This window comes from Ascaphus truei, chromosome 22, assembly GCF_040206685.1.
Source record: "Ascaphus truei isolate aAscTru1 chromosome 22, aAscTru1.hap1, whole genome shotgun sequence".
Taxonomy (NCBI): Eukaryota; Metazoa; Chordata; class Amphibia; order Anura; family Ascaphidae; genus Ascaphus; species Ascaphus truei.
In genome coordinates, this window is record NC_134504.1 from 6,014,834 (window position 1) to 6,034,204 (window position 19,371).

General features: G+C 56.9%; 2 protein-coding genes across 2 annotated transcripts in view; one reads left to right on the top strand and one right to left on the bottom strand.

Annotated features, from left to right (window-relative positions):
* UNC13D (unc-13 homolog D) overlaps nucleotides 1-2,438 on the top strand; it is a 6,758-nt gene extending 4,320 nt beyond the window's left edge. Inside the window, exons 3-8 of the mRNA XM_075579620.1 lie at nucleotides 3-49; nucleotides 176-259; nucleotides 438-558; nucleotides 639-762; nucleotides 1,043-1,247; nucleotides 1,960-2,438. Of these exons, the coding sequence (XP_075435735.1) occupies nucleotides 3-49; nucleotides 176-259; nucleotides 438-558; nucleotides 639-762; nucleotides 1,043-1,199 (533 nt within the window). The 3' untranslated portion in view covers nucleotides 1,200-1,247; nucleotides 1,960-2,438. The remainder of the gene's footprint in view (nucleotides 1-2; nucleotides 50-175; nucleotides 260-437; nucleotides 559-638; nucleotides 763-1,042; nucleotides 1,248-1,959) is intronic.
* LOC142472673 (E3 ubiquitin/ISG15 ligase TRIM25-like) lies at nucleotides 2,396-17,424 on the bottom strand. The gene is given in 7 exon segments (XM_075579784.1): nucleotides 2,396-3,308; nucleotides 3,311-3,844; nucleotides 4,219-4,317; nucleotides 8,500-8,656; nucleotides 9,545-9,904; nucleotides 10,496-10,564; nucleotides 13,804-17,424. Coding segments are annotated over 7 exon segments (1,953 nt in total). The 5' UTR covers nucleotides 14,494-17,424; the 3' UTR covers nucleotides 2,396-3,264.
* Between the last annotated feature and the right edge of the window lie 1,947 nt (nucleotides 17,425-19,371).

Here is a 19,371-nt window from a genome sequence, read left to right on the forward strand (position 1 = left end):
AGAAGGCTGTGGTCTGCAGCTGGAAGACCTGCATACAGCCGGCTTCACCGTGAGTACCGGGGGGCCCCGCGGGGGGGATGCCTATACTTACCACGGACCCCCCAATGCGTTGCAGGCCCCTCTGGCAGTGAATGGGGCAAATAACCATTGTTTCCCTCCCCCTTTATGTCCTCAGGCCCTGGAGCAGAGTCTCGACCTTTCCTCCTCCCCGACTCGAACCCTCATCCAACGATATTATCTGCAGAGAATAGAGCAGCAGGTACCCGGCCAGACACCGTGTAACCGGGGCGGTGATGAGCAACGCTCCGGGTGCTGCCCATGTTCCATCCCTGACATTGAACCATTACCCCTAACCTCTCCGCAGTACCCGCGCTCTATCAGCCGTTCTGCAGCCGCCAGGGCATAACCGTGGCTAAAGCCCCCTCTCTATCCCTAAGCTAGGGGCCACTGCAGAGAGATACGGCGCCGTGACGGTTAAAGCCAGCTACCGGCACGCGGAGCAGAAACTACACGTCGAGATACTCAACGCGGTGAACCTCATCCCACTGGATTCCAACGGTGCGCGAGGGGAGCGGGGTCACCCCCCCCCGGAGTGAGTAGAGGATTGAGTGTTACCTAACGCCCCTGTCATCCCGCAGGCAGCAGTGACCCCTTCGTGCAGCTGACGCTGGAGCCTCGGCACGTGTTCCCGGCGGTGGAACCGCGTTCCACGCAGATCAAGAAGAACGAGCTGAACCCGCTGTACGATGAGACTTTTGACTTGTGAGTGAGATGCTGCTTGGAGGGGAACAACCTGCCCCAATAGGGGGGAATATTACACCTGCCCCGTGAGGCGGCTCTTATAGCAGAAAGACTTCCCAAACATGTTTGATTTATCATCTGTTCATCAAGCCAGCGTGGGAGGCGAAACGCGCGGGGGCAGGCTGTCACACGGAGGATCCCTTCCTTAGAGAAGTGTTTGGGAATATAGAAGTAATTCTGCACCTGCCTCTGGGCCCTCTCTAATGGAAGCCCCTCCCCACCCCCTCTGTCACCCTTCCAGCCTGGTGACCCCGGAGCAGTGCGCTGTGGGCGGAGCCTGTCTGCTGCTGACCGTCTTTGATTATGACAGGCTGATGTCCAACGAGTTCGAAAAGAAGGAGAAGCATTTCTGCCCCTCGCCGGCCTGGCGGGGCTGCAGGAGGGGGGTCCCCCGGTGACCAGCGTACCCCAGACACGCCTGCCACTCACTCACCCCAAACCCAGCGGTCAGTAGCTATCTCCCCGTCTATACTCAGGCACACAATACCGCTAGCAATGCAATAGGGGAGGGGGGTGCTATGGCATGGGGAGGGGGGTGCTATGGCATGGGGAGGGGGGTGCTATGACAAGGGGAGAAGTACGACTTATTACAAACCCTACGGCAGAAAATACATTGATGCCTGTGGCTACCATTATATAGCTATAAAAGGGTTAATCTCTTCTTAACACTACACTGCCTACCCACGAGTACGGCATTGCCAAAACAAGCAAGAAGTTACCCCCTACCGGCCGCCCACCAAGTTTGGGGAGCAGGGGCAGAGTAACGTGTAAGTTTGGGGAGCAGAGAGAGGGGGGGAGGAGGTGACAGGGTGGGTGGTGAGAGGGAGAGGTGGGATGAGGTGAGAGGTGGGAGGGAGGTGGTGAGAGGGAGAGGTGTGGGGGGAGGAAGTGGGGAGAGGGGCTCAGTATTGCACGGAAGAGGGGTGTATCGGACACAATCCTGTGACAGGCGCAGGGCAGAGAGAGGTGGGGAGTGGGAGAGATGGGGAGTGGGGGCAGGGAGCGGGGGGTGTCAGTACAGAGCAGCGGATGGGGTGCAAGGAGGGGATATTCTGGCAGATTAGATCTACCTTTAGAAATAGTATAGATCTGATCTCTTCTCCAGCGCCGGGCAGTAGATTCCTCGTATGTTGACGGGATCCGGTCTCTCCCCCCCAGGTGGGCAGATCCTGCAGCTCCTGGACTCCCGCCGCTCGGACAAGGAGGCCGCGCCGTTCGTCAAGCTGCGCAGGCAGAGAGCGCGTCAGTCCATGGAGTCGGAGCGGTGAGCAGAGGGCGTGCGTAGGACCGAGCGGTGACTCCACTCACACCGGGTCATCAGAGGACGTGTGTAGGACTGCACGGTGACCCCACTCACACCGGGTCATCAGCGCGGTGAGTGGGGCGTCTGCAGGACCGCACGGTGACCCCACTCACCGGGGCAGGACTCTCTCACTGGACATTGCACCAGCATCTGACCGGGAGCCCAAGGAAGGGGTGAGATGAGCCCCCCTTATATTTCCGGAGCGGGTTGGACGCTGTGACTTTGCCATGCAGGGGGTTACTAATAGCTGAGTCCCCCTGTGCGGGACCTGTGCAATCACAAACCCGCACGTACCCAGAACTTTTATTTTATAATAAAAATGCGAAAACTTTCACTCGTTTTGGATAAAGAAAAAAATAAGAGCACGCCACAAATACCTGCGATCGTGAGCTCGCGGCGAAGGCAGACACGGGGTCCGCCGCGCAGAACGAGCGAGAGCGCACGAGTGTTACATAGCAACTGGAGAATGGGCAGGCGAGGCGGCTCTTATCTGCTGTTAACCTATCGGATCCGTCGCTTTCTTACATATCTGGCAAATAAAGATCCCGCGGGTGAGCGAATTCACACGTCCGACAGCTCTGCAACCCTGCTCTTCCCCATTATCTCTTTGGCATACAACGCTTCCACTGTAGCCAGGAATTCTGGGTAATGACATGCAAATCAGCAGTCGCAGCGAGTCACTCTTCTCGTGCACTTTCACGCTGGTAGGGATAAGCTTACGGCCGCCATATTGCACAGGCTGGGTTTAAGAAGTGCAGAGCCAGTAAACCTACTCATAGACTTCTATTTCTACATTTTTGGTTGGAGGACCCCTTGCTTCCAGAGATACATCCCTCTGCAGGGGGTGCCGGAACAGCCCAGACAGGGTTAGTTGGGGCTATGGAAATGGCGGCTTCAAATGTCCCGTGACCAATAAGAAGTGGTGACTTCATCCCTTTCTATTGGATTACGTGACGCGGGACATTTAAACTGCGCAGAGATACCTCGATAGGGGGGGGGGGAGGGAGGGGGTGTAAGTATCTATCTCAGGGGAGCAGGGGTCCCCGGAGGTGAAATTAACCCGGTTCAGCTCCGGAGACCCCCTGCTTCACACGTGCCCCCAGGGGTGTTTCTTTAAACCCCAGCCACCCCCATCACCCATCACCAGGTCGCACTCCGGCTCAGAAGTTGGCAGACAGCTGCCGGTGGAACCGCTTGGTCTGGAACGATTGGGGGGGTCCCCCCCGATGGTCGCGATGGAGTTCCAGCTGATGAAGAAGATGGGGTAGACGGGCTGGCCGAAGGACGCCTGGAAGCGGTGGAGGAGCAGCATGTCGTCGGACGCCTCGTGGAAGGAGAGAGACCCCCCGTCGCAGTCCAGGAAGACCCCCAGCCTCTCCTGCTGCCCGCCAGCTACCAGCACCCTCTGCCCGTCGTGCCAGGCACAGCAGCGGGTGCTGGTCCACTCCAGGCACCAGGACTTGGAGTTCCTCCCAGCCAGGCAGTGGCTCTGGTGCCCCTTGCGGGAGATGCCGTGGTAGGAGACCCCCAGGCCCACGCGGTTGCCGGAGAGATGGACCTCCCAGTAGTGACGCCCCCGGCTCAGCGGCTCCCGGCACAGCACCTGGGTGTAGTGGTCGAATCGCCCGGGGTGGTCCGGGTAGGGCTGAGGCTGCAGTTTGCAGAGTACCCGGCGGCCGCCTTGCGTCAGGGACAGGTTGCGGTGGGCAGTGTCCGGGTCCAGGCTGAGCTGCCGGGAGTCTGGGGGGGGGGGGGGGGGGAGAGAGTCAGAACAAAAAGGGGGGGGGGGAGATGGAGCAGTGAGAGTGAGGTGTGGGAGAGAGATACTGAGGGATGGGGGAAGAGAGGCGACCCTGGGGGATGGGGGAGCGAGACGGGGGGGAAAGAGCGACTCTAAGGGACGAGGTGGGGAAGAGACGGATGGGGAGAGAGAAGTAAGTGAGGGAAAAATAGAGGAACGTGAGTAATTAGAGGAAGAGTTGTGGGGGATTAGAGGGGGGGAGAGGAGGTAGGGGGGGAGGAGACGGGTGGCGGGGGGGGGGGAGGAGACGGGTGGCGGGGGGGGGGGAATAGACGGATCTGAGAGAGATGGGACATGGGAGGAAACGCCTTACACTGGAGGAACTCCGCTCGTACCCGTGGGATCAGCGGGATCAGAGGAATCCCCAACAGCGCGGGGGGAACAGAGGGGCTGGTGCTGGGTGTGCCCCATACTGAAAGAGAGAATAAGGCTGTTACTGAAGGAAGCATGGAGGGTAACACATACCCCACCTCTCTCCCCTCCCAAACCCCACACAGGTGCTGCCACCGCTCCAACAACCTCCCCCTGTACCCCAAAATCACCCTGCTCCCTTCTCCAAACCAGACTCACTCTGACCCCCCTATACTTACCCAACCGCTGCCCATGCAGACTCACTCTGACCCCCCCTATACTCACCCAACCTCTGCCCATCCACTCACTCTGACCCCCCTATACTCACCCAACCGCTGCCCATCCACTCACTCTGACCCCCCTATACTCACCCAACTGCTGCCTATCCAGACTCACTCTGACCCCCCTATACTCACCCAACCGCTGCCTATCCAGACTCACTCTGACCCCCCTATACTCATCCAACCTCTGCCCATCCAGACTCACTCTGACCCCCCCTATACTCACCCAACCGCTGCCTATCCAGACTCACTCTGACACCCCTATACTCACCCAACCGCTGCCCATCCAGACTCACTCTGACCCCCCTATACTCACCCAACCGCTGCCCATCCAGACTCACTCTGACCCCCCTATACTCACCCAACCGCTGCCCATCCAGACTCACTCTGACCCCCCTATACTCACCCAACCGCTGCCCATCCAGACTCACTCTGACACCCCTATACTCACCCAACCGCTGCCCATCCAGACTCACTCTGACACCCCCTATACTCACCCAACCGCTGCCCATCCAGACTCACTCTGACCCCCCTAAACTCACCCAACCGCTGCCCATCCACTCACTCTGACACCCCTATACTCACCCAACCGCTGCCCATCCAGACTCACTCTGACCCCCCCTATACTCATCCAACCTCTGCCCATCCAGACTCACTCTGACCCCCCCCTATACTCACCCAACCGCTGCCTATCCAGACTCACTCTGACACCCCTATACTCACCCAACCGCTGCCCATCCAGACTCACTCTGACCCCCCTATACTCACCCAACCGCTGCCCATCCAGACTCACTCTGACCCCCCTATACTCACCCAACCGCTGCCCATCCAGACTCACTCTGACCCCCCTATACTCACCCAACCGCTGCCCATCCAGACTCACTCTGACCCCCCTATACTCACCCAACCGCTGCCTATCCAGACTCACTCTGACCCCCCTATACTCACCCAACCGCTGCCCATCCAGACTCACTCTGACACCCCTATACTCACCCAACCGCTGCCCATCCAGACTCACTCTGACCCCCCTATACTCACCCAACCGCTGCCCATCCACTCACTCAGACACCCCTATACTCACCCAACCGCTGCCCATCCAGACTCACTCTGAACCCCCTATACTCACCCAACCGCTGCCCATCCAGACTCACTCTGACACCCCAGGCTTACCCCGTATCCTCCCTCCAGACTCACCTCACACACCCTCCCTTGCTCCCCCTAGTCTGACCCTGCCTCCGCCCCCCCAGACTCACCTCACACACCCTCCCTTGCTCACCCTAGTCTGACCCTGCCTCCTCCCCCCAGACTCACCTCACACACCCTCCCTTGCTCCCTAGTCTGACCCTGCCTCCACCCCCCCAGACTCACCTCACACACCCTCCCTTGCTCCCCCTAGTCTGACCCTGCCTCCGCCCCCCCAGACTCACCTCACACACCCTCCCTTGCTCCCCCTAGTCTGACCCAGCCTCCGCCCCCGCAGACTCACCTCACACACCCTCCCTTGCTCCCCCTAGTCTGACCCTGCCTCCGCCCCCGCAGACTCACCTCACACACCCTCCCTTGCTCCCCCTAGTCTGACCCTGCCTCCGCCCCCCCAGACTCACCTCACACACCCTCCCTTGCTCCCCCTAGTCTGACCCTGCCTCCGCCCCCCCAGACTCACCTCACACACCCTCCCTTGCTCCCCCTAGTCTGACCCTGCCTCCGCCCCCGCAGACTCACCTCACACACCCTCCCTTGCTCCCCCTAGTCTGACCCTGCCTCCGCCCCCCCAGACTCACCTCACACACCCTCCCTTGCTCCCTAGTCTGACCCTGCCTCCGCCCCCCCCAGACTCACCTCACACACCCTCCCTTGCTCCCCTTAGTCTGACCCTGCCTCCGCCCCCGCAGACTCACCTCACACACCCTCCCTTGCTCCCCCTAGTCTGACCCTGCCTCCGCCCCCGCAGACTCACCTCACACACCCTCCCTTGCTCCCCCTAGTCTGACCCTGCCTCCGTCCCCGCAGACTCACCTCGCACACCCTCCCTTGCTCCCCCTAGTCTGACCCTGCCTCCGCCCCCGCAGACTCACCTCACACACCCTCCCTTGCTCCCCCTAGTCTGACCCTGCCTCCGCCCCCCCAGACTCACCTCACACACCCTCCCTCGCTCCCCCTAGTCTGACCCTGCCTCCGCCCCCGCAGACTCACCTCACACACCCTCCCTTGCTCCCCCTAGTCTGACCCTGCCTCCGCCCCCGCAGACTCACCTCACACACCCTCCCTTGCTCCCCCTAGTCTGACCCTGCCTCCGCCCCCCCAGACTCACCTCACACACCCTCCCTTGCTCCCCCTAGTCTGACCCTGCCTCCGCCCCCCCAGACTCACCTCACACACCCTCCCTTGCTCCCCCTAGTCTGACCCAGCCTCCGCCCCCGCAGACTCACCTCACACACCCTCCCTTGCTCCCCCTAGTCTGACCCTGCCTCCGCCCCCGCAGACTCACCTCACACACCCTCCCTTGCTCCCCCTAGTCTGACCCTGCCTCCGCCCCCGCAGACTCACCTCACACACCCTCCCTTGCTCCCCCTAGTCTGACCCAGCCTCCGCCCCCGCAGACTCACCTCACACACCCTCCCTTGCTCCCCCTAGTCTGACCCTGCCTCCGCCCCCGCAGACTCACCTCACACACCCTCCCTTGCTCCCCCTAGTCTGACCCAGCCTCCGCCCCCGCAGACTCACCTCACACACCCTCCCTTGCTCCCCCTAGTCTGACCCTGCCTCCACCCCCCCAGACTCACCTCACACACCCTCCCTTGCTCCCCCTAGTCTGACCCTGCCTCCGCCCCCGCAGACTCACCTCACACACCCTCCCTTGCTCCCCCTAGTCTGACCCTGCCTCCGCCCCCCCAGACTCACCTCACACACCCTCCCTCGCTCCCCCTAGTCTGACCCTGCCTCCGCCCCCGCAGACTCACCTCACACACCCTCCCTTGCTCCCCCTAGTCTGACCCTGCCTCCGCCCCCGCAGACTCACCTCACACACCCTCCCTTGCTCCCCCTAGTCTGACCCTGCCTCCGCCCCCCCAGACTCACCTCACACACCCTCCCTTGCTCCCCCTAGTCTGACCCTGCCTCCGCCCCCCCAGACTCACCTTACACACCCTCCCTTGCTCCCCCTAGTCTGACCCAGCCTCCGCCCCCGCAGACTCACCTCACACACCCTCCCTTGCTCCCCCTAGTCTGACCCTGCCTCCGCCCCCCCAGACTCACCTCACACACCCTCCCTTGCTCCCCTAGTCTGACCCTGCCTCCGCCCCCCCAGACTCACCTCACACACCCTCCCTCGCTCCCCCTAGTCTGACCCTGCCTCCGCCCCCGCAGACTCACCTCACACACCCTCCCTCGCTCCCCCTAGTCTGACCCTGCCTCCGCCCCCGCAGACTCACCTCACACACCCTCCCTTGCTCCCCCTAGTCTGACCCTGCCTCCGCCCCCGCAGACTCACCTCACACACCCTCCCTTGCTCCCCCTAGTCTGACCCTGCCTCCGCCCCCGCAGACTCACCTCACACACCCTCCCTTGCTCCCCCTAGTCTGACCCTGCCTCCGCCCCCCCAAACTCACCTCACACACCCTCCCTCGCTCCCCCTAGTCTGACCCTGCCTCCGCCCCCGCAGACTCACCTCACACACCCTCCCTTGCTCCCCCTAGTCTGACCCTGCCTCCGCCCCCGCAGACTCACCTCACACACCCTCCCTTGCTCCCCCTAGTCTGACCCTGCCTCCGCCCCCGCAGACTCACCTCACACACCCTCCCTTGCTCCCCCTAGTCTGACCCTGCCTCCGCCCCCGCAGACTCACCTCACACACCCTCCCTCGCTCCCCCTAGTCTGACCCAGCCTCCGCCCCCGCAGACTCACCTCACACACCCTCCCTCGCTCCCCCTAGTCTGACCCAGCCTCCGCCCCCCCAGACTCACCCTGCTGTACCATCCGCCCCATGTGATCCGCACACAGCTCCAGCAGCTGCCCTTTAAGTTCAGATACTGCCACAGACAGTCTGTCGTAAGGCAGCTCCTCCAAGCCGGGACCCTCCTGACCGGACCCGCGCCCCTCCTGAGCGGACCCGCGCCCCTCCTGAAAGCCCAAATCCTTATATGTGTCACCTCGTACGTACAAGGCTTCATTTGTTGCTTTAAATGAATCCCCAATCTATGCCATTCAAAATAAAACAGAGCGATGTCATCATATTTACATATAGCCCCAGTATGGATATACGACATATGGGTAACCCTATATAATGAAACCCCCATGGGTCAGTCTAAAAAAAAGCAACTGGGAACTGCCCAAAGAAAGCACGGGTGAGACAAAGGGGATAATTTGCAGCTGCCCAAGCTGTTTTCCGTCCAATAGTGACCCTTGACCTCAACTGCCCCTTTGGACACCACCGAGTAGGCCCATGGTGAGGAATTTGGGAAGAAGGAAAAAGGTTACGGTGGATGAAGATTGTATCATAATATCAACGCCGCGCTATATCACTGGATCCGCGACCCGTCCCAGAGACACATCCACCAGCGCAGGTCTTCGGAATAACCAACGCCTTACCCAAACCCTGGTATGTTTTATTCCCAACACCGCGGGATTTCACTCAACTTGCCGGGGAATGTTGACGCGCGTTCTACTCGTCGAACAGATGCCCGTCCCATTAGTACATCACATTGGCATGGCACGGGCATTAGATATCTCTGACTAAAACCACTTTCGACAGTCGAGACGCACATTGGGGAACGCGCCGGTCGTACTTTGGGCGCACACGAGCGATATTGGATTTGAGATTTCCGGGCGTTACTTTTACACTAAAAATGCCCGTCTGCGACGCTTCTGTAGAGGTCGCAAGTTGACTTTCCCAAGGTCACAGGAGATGCAACCAGGATCGCCCACTTCAAAAGGCCGTGACATGCCCCCTACGCTGCTCTGTCTGTCTTATCTAGGACTCAAACCCGTAGGGAGAGACGCGATACTTACGGCTGTCCTGAGCTGGTCAGGCCGCCCGCCTGGAACCATCCGGGAACTGTGGCTCTGATCTCCTCTCTGCTGGGGGAGCAGGATGTGGCGGTCTCCATCCGCCTGTGCCACTGCCCGGTCCTCGGCCCGCTCCAGTGCCCAGCTCTCCCCCCGTTCCAATGCCCGGTCCTCGGCCCGCTCATTGGCCTGTTCCAGTGCCCGGCCCTCCCCCCATTCCAGTGCCCGGAGCTCGGCCCATTCCAGTGCCCGGAGCTCGGCCTGTTCCAACAGTTGCAACACCCGGAACCCAGAGGCCTGCAGGATCTGCACCATGTCGGAGAAGCTTTGCGTAACCTCCCTGCGCTGTCTGAGTGATGAGACCTGAGGGGGGGGGCGACACAAAGGAGTCAGGGGCCACACAGGCACAGCATGAGCAGGGGGATCTAATGGGGGGGTTGAGGTTTCACAGCGGAGGGGAGAATGGTTTTTATCTTCCGTCAAACTCTGTGTATACAAGACACACACACACACACACACACACACACACACACACACACACCTCTTTGTGGGATAACACTTCCAGTGTGACATAGATGGTAGGTTTAGTATACATGGGCTCACTGTTTTAGAAAGCCAGTAAAATGCACGCCTTTGTGATGTGATGTTGTGATGTTGTGTGCGTCTCACTTTGGTGTCGCCTTATCCTGAGAAAGGTCTCACAAAGGGACCGAAACGTTGGTTTTGTAAATGAAACTGTGTGCATGTATTTCAGCTGCCTGTGAGCGCATATTTACCAAGGATATTCACAGTCATGTTAGTACACCAAGGACAAGTATACAAGTGTTCTAGTTTTGTGTGTACACACACACACACACACACACACACACACATATATACCTACACACACACACATACACCCCCACACACCCCCACACACACATCCAGCCCAGCTGCACACTGCGATTTACTCACTCGGATTAAATTCATCTGCTTCTTCGTCCCGTTGATCGGTGTGTGGAGGGGTTGGACCCCGCTCTCTGCCTGCGGGACAGAAGCAATGTGAGGGGAGCAGGGGTCCCTCCTAGGACAGAAGCAATGTGAGGGGAGCAGGGGGTCCCTCCTAGGACAGAAGCAATGTGAGGGGAGCAGGGGTCCCTCCTAGGACAGAAGCAATGTGAGGGGAGCAGGGGGTCCCTCCTAGGACAGAAGCAATGTGAGGGGAGCAGGGGGTCCCTCCTAGGACAGAAGCAATGTGAGGGGAGCAGGGGGTCCCTCCTAGGACAGAAGCAATGTGAGGGGAGCAGGGGGTCCCTCCTAGGACAGAAGCAATGTGAGGGGAGCAGGGGGTCCCTCCTAGGACAGAAGCAATGTGAGGGGAGCAGGGGGTCCCTCCTAGGACAGAAGCAATGTGAGGGGAGCAGGGGTCCCTCCTAGGACAGAAGCAATGTGAGGGGAGCAGGGGGTCCCTCCTAGGACAGAAGCAATGTGAGGGGAGCAGGGGGTCCCTCCTAGGACAGAAGCAATGTGAGGGGAGCAGGGGGTCCCTCCTAGGACAGAAGCAATGTGAGGGGAGCAGGGGGTCCCTCCTAGGACAGAAGCAATGTGAGGGGAGCAGGGGTCCCTCCTAGGACAGAAGCAATGTGAGGGGAGCAGGGGTCCCTCCTAGGACAGAAGCAATGTGAGGGGAGCAGGGGTCCCTCCTAGGACAGAAGCAATGTGAGGGGAGCAGGGGTCCCTCCTAGGACAGAAGCAATGTGAGGGGAGCAGGGGTCCCTCCTAGGACAGAAGCAATGTGAGGGGAGCAGGGGGTCCCTCCTAGGACAGAAGCAATGTGAGGGGAGCAGGGGGTCCCTCCTAGGACAGAAGCAATGTGAGGGGAGCAGGGGGTCCCTCCTAGGACAGAAGCAATGTGAGGGGAGCAGGGGTCCCTCCTAGGACAGAAGCAATGTGAGGGGAGCAGGGGGTCCCTCCTAGGACAGAAGCAATGTGAGGGGAGCAGGGGTCCCTCCTAGGACAGAAGCAATGTGAGGGGAGCAGGGGTCCCTCCTAGGACAGAAGCAATGTGAGGGGAGCAGGGGGTCCCTCCTAGGACAGAAGTAACCTCCGCAGAGTGACCAATTTAATGCAGCTAAACAACTTAAATCTTTTTTTTTAAACATGCTGTATAAGTATTTTGAAGTGTTTCAAGCTGTAACGCTGAGACCTCTGTAACGCTCTGTGACTAATGCTCTGTAACGCTGTGACCTCTGTAACGCTCTGTGACTAATGCTCTGTAACGCTGTGACCTCTGTAACGCTCTGTGACTAATGCTCTGTAACGCTGTGACCTCTGTAACGCTCTGTGACTAATGCTCTGTAACGCTGTGACCTCTGTAACGCTCTGTGACTAATGCTCTGTAACGCTGTGACCTCTGTAACGCTCTGTGACTAACGCTCTGTAACGCTGTGACCTCTGTAACGCTGAGACCTCTGTAACGCTCTGTGACTAACGCTCTGTAACGCTCTGACCTCTGTAACGCTGTGACCTCTGTAACGCTCTGTGACTAACGCTCTGTAACGCTGTGACCTCTGTAACGCTGAGACCTCTGTAACGCTCTGTGACTAACGCTCTGTAACGCTCTGTAACGCTGTGACCTCTGTAACGCTCTGTGACTAACGCTCTGTAACGCTGTGACCTCTGTAACGCTCTGTGACTAACGCTCTGTAACGCTGTGACCTCTGTAACGCTCTGTGACTAACGCTCTGTGACTAACGCTCTGTAACGCTCTGTGACTAACGCTCTGTAACGCTGTGACCTCTGTAACGCTCTGTGACTAACGCTCTGTAACGCCGTGACCTCTGTAACGCTCTGTGACTAACGCTCTGTGACTAACGCTCTGTAACGCTCTGTGACTCTAACGCTCTGTAACGCTCTGTGACTCTAACGCTCTGTAACGCTCTGTGACTAACGCTCTGTGACTAACGCTCTGTAACGCTCTGTGACTAACGCTCTGTGACGCTGTGACCTCTGTAACGCTCTGTGACTAACGCTCTGTGACTAACGCTCTGTAACGCTGTGACCTCTGTAACGCTCTGTGACTAACGCTCTGTAACGCTGTGACCTCTGTAACGCTCTGTGACTAACGCTCTGTGACTAACGCTCTGTAACGCTGTGACCTCTGTAACGCTCTGTGACTAACGCTCTGTGACTAACGCTCTGTAACGCTGTGACCTCTGTAACGCTCTGTGACTAACGCTCTGTGACTAACGCTCTGTAACGCTGAGACCTCTGTAACGCTCTGTGACTAACGCTCTGTAACGCTGTGACCTCTGTAACGCTCTGTGACTAATGCTCTGTAACGCTCTGTGACTAACGCTCTGTGACTAACGCTCTGTAACGCTGTGACCTCTGTAACGCTCTGTGACTAACGCTCTGTGACTAACGCTCTGTAACGCTCTGTGACTAACGCTCTGTGACTAACGCTCTGTAACGCTGTGACCTCTGTAACGCTCTGTGACTAACGCTCTGTGACTAACGCTCTGTAACGCTCTGTGACTCTAACGCTCTGTAACGCTCTGTGACTAACGCTCTGTGACTAACGCTCTGTGACTAACGCTCTGTAACGCTCTGTGACTAACGCTCTGTAACGCTGTGACCTCTAACGCTCTGTGACTAACGCTCTGTGACTAACGCTCTGTAACGCTGTGACCTCTGTAACGCTCTGTGACTAACGCTCTGTGACTAACGCTCTGTAACGCTGTGACCTCTGTAACGCTCTGTGACTAACGCTCTGTAACGCCGTGACCTCTGTAACGCTCTGTGACTAACGCTCTGTGACTAACGCTCTGTAACGCTCTGTGACTCTAACGCTCTGTAACGCTCTGTGACTAACGCTCTGTGACTAACGCTCTGTGACTAACGCTCTGTAACGCTCTGTGACTAACGCTCTGTAACGCTGTGACCTCTGTAACGCTCTGTGACTAACGCTCTGTGACCTCTGTAACGCTCTGTGACTAACGCTCTGTGACTCTAACGCTCTGTAACGCTGTGACCTCTGTAACTGTTCGCTTTGCTCTGTCATTTAATTGCAAAGTGCAGCGCTAGGTACATTAATGGCACTATATAAATAGACATATATACAAAGTCATTATCAAGCCGTTATTAGACAAACGGATAAACCGAAGGAGCGCAGACCCTGGAATGCAGTGTTCCCAGAGAAAAGCGAAACATATTCATTTTACACAAGATACAAAACTAGTCAGTCACTTTAGGGGGGGGGTTGATTTTCATTTATGACTCACCACTGCGCTGGAGGTCTCGGGGCGTCTGCGCTGATGTTTCCCAACGATGGTGGAGGTGGCATTATTGCGACTGCTCTCCCCCTGGAAGGCGGGCCCTGGCGACGTTGGCATATGGCTGCTCTCCCTCTGGAAGGCGGGCTCTCTCCCTGGCGACGTTGGCATATGGCTGCTCTCCACCTGGAAGGCGGGCTCTCTCCCTGGCGAGGTTGGCATACGGCTGCTCTCCACCTGGAAGGCGGGCTCTCTCCCTGGCGAGGTTGGCATACGGCTGCTCTCCACCTGGAAGGCGGGCTCTCTCCCTGGCGAGGTTGGCATAGGGCTGCTCTCCACCTGGTGGAAGGCGGGCTCTCTCCCTGGCGAGGTTGGCATAGGGCTGGTCCCCGGGGTTCTTCCGATGCCTGCGGCGGGCGCAGCGTTTGCCATGACGCCCTTGCCGGATCCGTCCGGGTTGGAGAAGTCCTCCACCATCTGGGAGAGAATGCTGTTCTTGCAGAGGCGTGGCGGGGGGTCTGGGTGGAAGGGGCAACGACATTGGGGGCAGCAGGTGGGCGAGCCCTGCAGGGCCCGGCACTGGGCGATGCAGCCCAGGCAGAAGCTGTGCCCACAAGGGATGGTGACGGGCTCCCGGAATACGTCAAGGCAGACCGGGCAGCGGAGGTACTCGGAGGAGAGCACCGCAGCCGTCGCCATGTCTGACTTGGGGGGTGGGGGGCAGATGCAAGCAAAGGGCCGGCTGGGGTAGGGAAGGAGCAGGACAATGGCAGGAACTGACCCCCCCCACCCCCCACGGCCGCCCCATCCTGCAGTGACCGCCTGGATTCCCAGCTCTCCTCTGCCACAATAGATGCAGCCGCTGGGGATTGGGGGTTAAAGAAAAAGGTCCCGCAGCAACAAGAAATAATTCAGCCTGCAAATCTATATCCAACCCCAGTAATGCCCTATATACACCCCCAATCTATATCCAACCCCAGTAATGTCCTATATACACCCCCAATCTATATCCAACCCCAGTAATGTCCTATATACATCCCCAATCCATATCCAACCCCAGTAATGTCCTATATACACCCCCAATCTATATCCAACCCCAATAATGTCCTATATACACCCCCAATCCATATCCAACCCCAATAATGTCCTATATACACCCCCAATCTATATCCAACCCCAATAATGTCCTATATACACCCCCAATCTATATCCAACTCCAATAATGTCCTATACACCCCCCCAATCTATATCCAACCCCAATGTCCTATATACACCCCCAATCTATATCCAATCCCAATAATGTCCTATATACACCCCCAATCTATATCCAACCCCAATAATGTCCTATACCCAACCCCAATAATGTCCTATATACACCCCCAATCTATACCCAACCCCAATAATGTCCTATATACACCCCCAATCTATATCCAACCCCAATGTCATATATCCAACCCCAATAATGTCCTATATACACACCCAATCTATATCCACCCCCAATCTATATCCAACCCCAATAATGTCCTATATCCAACCCCAATAATGTCCTATATACACCCCCAATCTATATCCAACCCCAATTATGTCATATATACACCCCCAATCTATATCCAACCCCAATTATGTCATATATACACCCCCAATCTATATCCAACCCCAATGATGTCATATATACACCCCAATCTATATTCAACTCCAATGATGTCATATATATACCGTACACCCAATCTATATCCAACCCCAATGCCATATAGACCCTCAGTCTGTATTCAACCCCAATAAGGTCATCTATACCCCCCCAGTCTTTATTCAATCCATTGATGTCCTATATACACCAGTCTGTACCCAACCCCAATAAGATCATATATAATATACACCCCCAGTATGTATCCAATAAGGTCACTATGATCCCTAAATACAAGAAGCCAGAACTAAAAACACACACACACATTTATACATATATGTGTATGTAAAACACCCGCGGATACACGTCACACACACGTTGAATAAAGATCAGACACGGGTTCCTTGACAAGACCTGTGCTGGGACGGAAATGTCGGTACCCCCAAAATAATAAACCTTCACCCATACAGAAGGTCGGAGAGTGTGTGATCTGTATTCAACATGTACTACCTGTGCATTAAGCTTCTACTCTGTGGGCATCCAGGCAGCTGTATACCAAGGCACCCCGAGTGCCCTCACTCCCAAATATTAATCAAAGAGAGATATGTAAATATATGTATATACACAGATGCACACACGTACACTCGCGTATAAACATGCAGATACCAATGTGCACACAGATAGTATGTGTAATGGGAGGGAGAGGGGCGAGCGGGAGAGGGAGGAGAGGGCAGAGGGAGAGAGAGGGAGGAGAGGGCAGAGGGAGAGAGAGGGAGGAGAGGGCAGAGGGAGAGAGAGGGAGGAGAGGGAAGAGAGAGGGAGGAGGGCAGAGGGAGAGAGAGGGAGGAGAGGGCAGAGGGAGAGAGAGGGAGGAGAGGGAAAGAGAGGGAGGAGGGCAGAGAGAGGGAGGAGGGAGAGAGGGAGGGGGGAGAGAGAGAGGGGAGCGGGAGAAGAGGACAGAGAGGCAGGGATGAGAGGGCAGGGAGAGGGATCTAAATGTGTGTGTACACACACACACACACACACACATATGGCAATAGAGAGGACAGACGGAGACACCCACCCACCATGTACAGCATAGCATAGCACAGCAGCAATCCCGCGCCTCTGGCTGCGCGTCGCACCCTCCACGCGCGCGCCTCACAGCGCGGTGCCATCTCAGATAGCTCAGACGCCTCGTCCATCCGCAGGAAGACACAGAGTCAAACTCAGGAAACAAGAGCCCTGGGGAAAGGCCAATAACTTCCTTATCAGCGCCTGCTGCAGCGTACGGCATCCATCACCCCGACACCTATATGAAGTTACACAGCGTAATGCGGGCACCTCCTGAGTTCAGGGCTGCCCGATGTCCCAGATTAGGACACCCCCGCCCTGCTCAAGCTCTCGGGCACAGCGACGTGTTCGGGAATTTGGGGGATCGCCCCGGATTTTCGTCCTTTTGACCGAGTTTAGACGCACGCCGGCCCGGGAAAGCACACGATGCCACCGCAGGAATAAGTGGCGCACTGGACCTCGCAACAGTGACGGCAGCTTAGGACGTCCTCAACCAATCCCAGGCGGGCATTTTAAAGGGCTTTATTCACTAAACACACACAACTCCCGCAAGCGCAGGACCCAGACCCAACACTCCATATATATGTGTCAAAAAGGAGCGCTGCTGGGATTGTAATCTCGTGTAATACTGTATAACAAAAGACAACAAAGCCCAGTGCTACATTCAACAGGGTTCATAATACAGGAGTAGAGAGGCCATTTTTCCCCAGTTAAAAACTGGAGCCATTTTTAGCGCATGCGTGAACCACCCACACCGATCGGCTTTTGGCTTTTGCCGGCCACTCATGCGCAATATTCTCTTGGCGGCAGTGCATTCACGATCCAATGACACGATTTGCCCACTGTTATAGTGTCGCGGGGTACCATGCGCGTCCTGAGCACGTGCTTGGGTTGTAGGGGGTGATCGGAGCCTATTAGAAATCGGGAACGTATTACACTATATTGTGTTTTTATATCCCCCCTCCCCCCGCTGTGAAATCTGCGCTCCCCCCCCCCTCTGAATATGGTGATAGGAGCCGCCAGACGTGCGGTCTAAAAAAATTTGGTTGCTGCAGTTTTGGCGTGACCAAATCTCCACCGGCGTTTAACCGCCACTCGCCTCGGCGCCTGGGAAAACGCGCCACCGGCCGCTTGCCACCAAGGTAAACCCTTAATTTTATCCTTTACCCCCTTATCTTAACCCCATAATATGAACGTTATCCCCTACCCTAAACACCTTAACCCCTTCCCCTACCCTAAAAAAAATGTACCCCATTAACGTAATCTCCTACCCTAAAAAAAATATACCTCCTCCCCCTAATCTCCTAACCTAAAAACCTAACCCTTGTCCTAATTCCCTATCCCAAAAACCTTACCCATGACCCTAAACCCCCTATCCGTGACCCTTTAAGCCTACTCGCGAAATGAACCCTTAATTTACCGTGGCGAGGGGCGAACGCCGGCGAGACGGCCACGCCCAAATGTGCCATTTTGTCAGACGTGAAACACCCCCCCTCCCCGGGGCGTGAAGTCCCAGCTTCAGCACAGGTGGCTCAATCGGTCCCTGCTTCAGCACAGCTGGCTCAATCGGTCCCTGCTTCAGCACAGGCAGCTCAATCAGAGCCTCAGTCTTTGACCAGCGGGGGGTAGCTTGAGGACCGAGATGAAACCCCCCCCCCCCCCCCCCCGATACAGAGCACATTGTATTTTCTGGATCATGCTTACGTACGTTTCGTCATTTCCTCGCTCCGCACACAGACCAGATCCCCACGTGTTTGCGTTGGGTCCGACCGGTCCCCGCTGTGATTACATGGAGCGGGGGGGGGGGGAGGCGCGACGTTCACCTGAGTGAGCAAGAAACTGGGGGGTCATTGAAACGAAAAACTCGGATATCATCATCGGAATGTACACACGCACGCACGCACGCACGCACACGTACACACGCACGCACGTACACACGCACGCACGTACACACGCACGCACGCACACGCACGCACGCACGCACGTACACACACACGCACGTACACACACTCACACACACACATTACCTAGTCATATTAACCCCTTGCACACCGGAATCAGACATTTGGTCGCAGCAGTTTCGTCAATAATTTTAGGGGTTTTCGCGGCTAGGGTAGGGGGTTAAGTGTAGGGGCTTAAGGGTTCGGTTCTTAGGGTAAGGGAAAGGTGTTAAGGTTTATAGCCTAGGGCAGGGGTGCGTGAGATTTTCTGGGGGGAGGGACGCGGCGCTCACAGGGACCCCGCGCTCTTCCCCAAAGCACTTAAATTAAATGCCGGGGGGAGCGTGCGCGAGGCCTCTGTATCTCACTCACCTGGTCTCTGGCGACAAATGACGCTGAAGGGTCACACTACGTCGCGTTACCATGGCAACGTGACATCACATGAAACGGGGGGGGGGGGGGGCGAGCAGGGAGGGAGAGCAGACGGGGGGCGGAGGGGGGGGGGGCGCGCAGACTAAAAAGTGTGCGCACTCCTGGGGTAGGGGATTAGGGTAAGGGGTTAGGTTTTTAACGTAGTGGATTAAGATACAGGCATACCCCGCATTAACGTACGCAATGGGTCCAGAGCATGTATGTAAAGCAAAAAATGTACTTAAAGTGAAGCACGACCTTTTCCCACTTATCGATGCATGTACTGTACTACAATCGTCATATACGTGCATAACTGATGTAAATAACGCATGTGTAACGGGCTCTATAGTCTCCCCGCTTGCGCACAGCTTCGGTACAGGTAGGGAGCGGTATTGCTGTTCAGGACGTGCTGACAGGCGCATGCGTGAGCTACCGTTTGCCTATTGAGCGATATGTCCTTACTCGCGAGTGTACTTAAAGTGAGTGTCCTTAAAGCGGGGTATGCCTGTAAAGGGTTATGGCTTTTAGGGTAAAAGGGTTACAACAAGA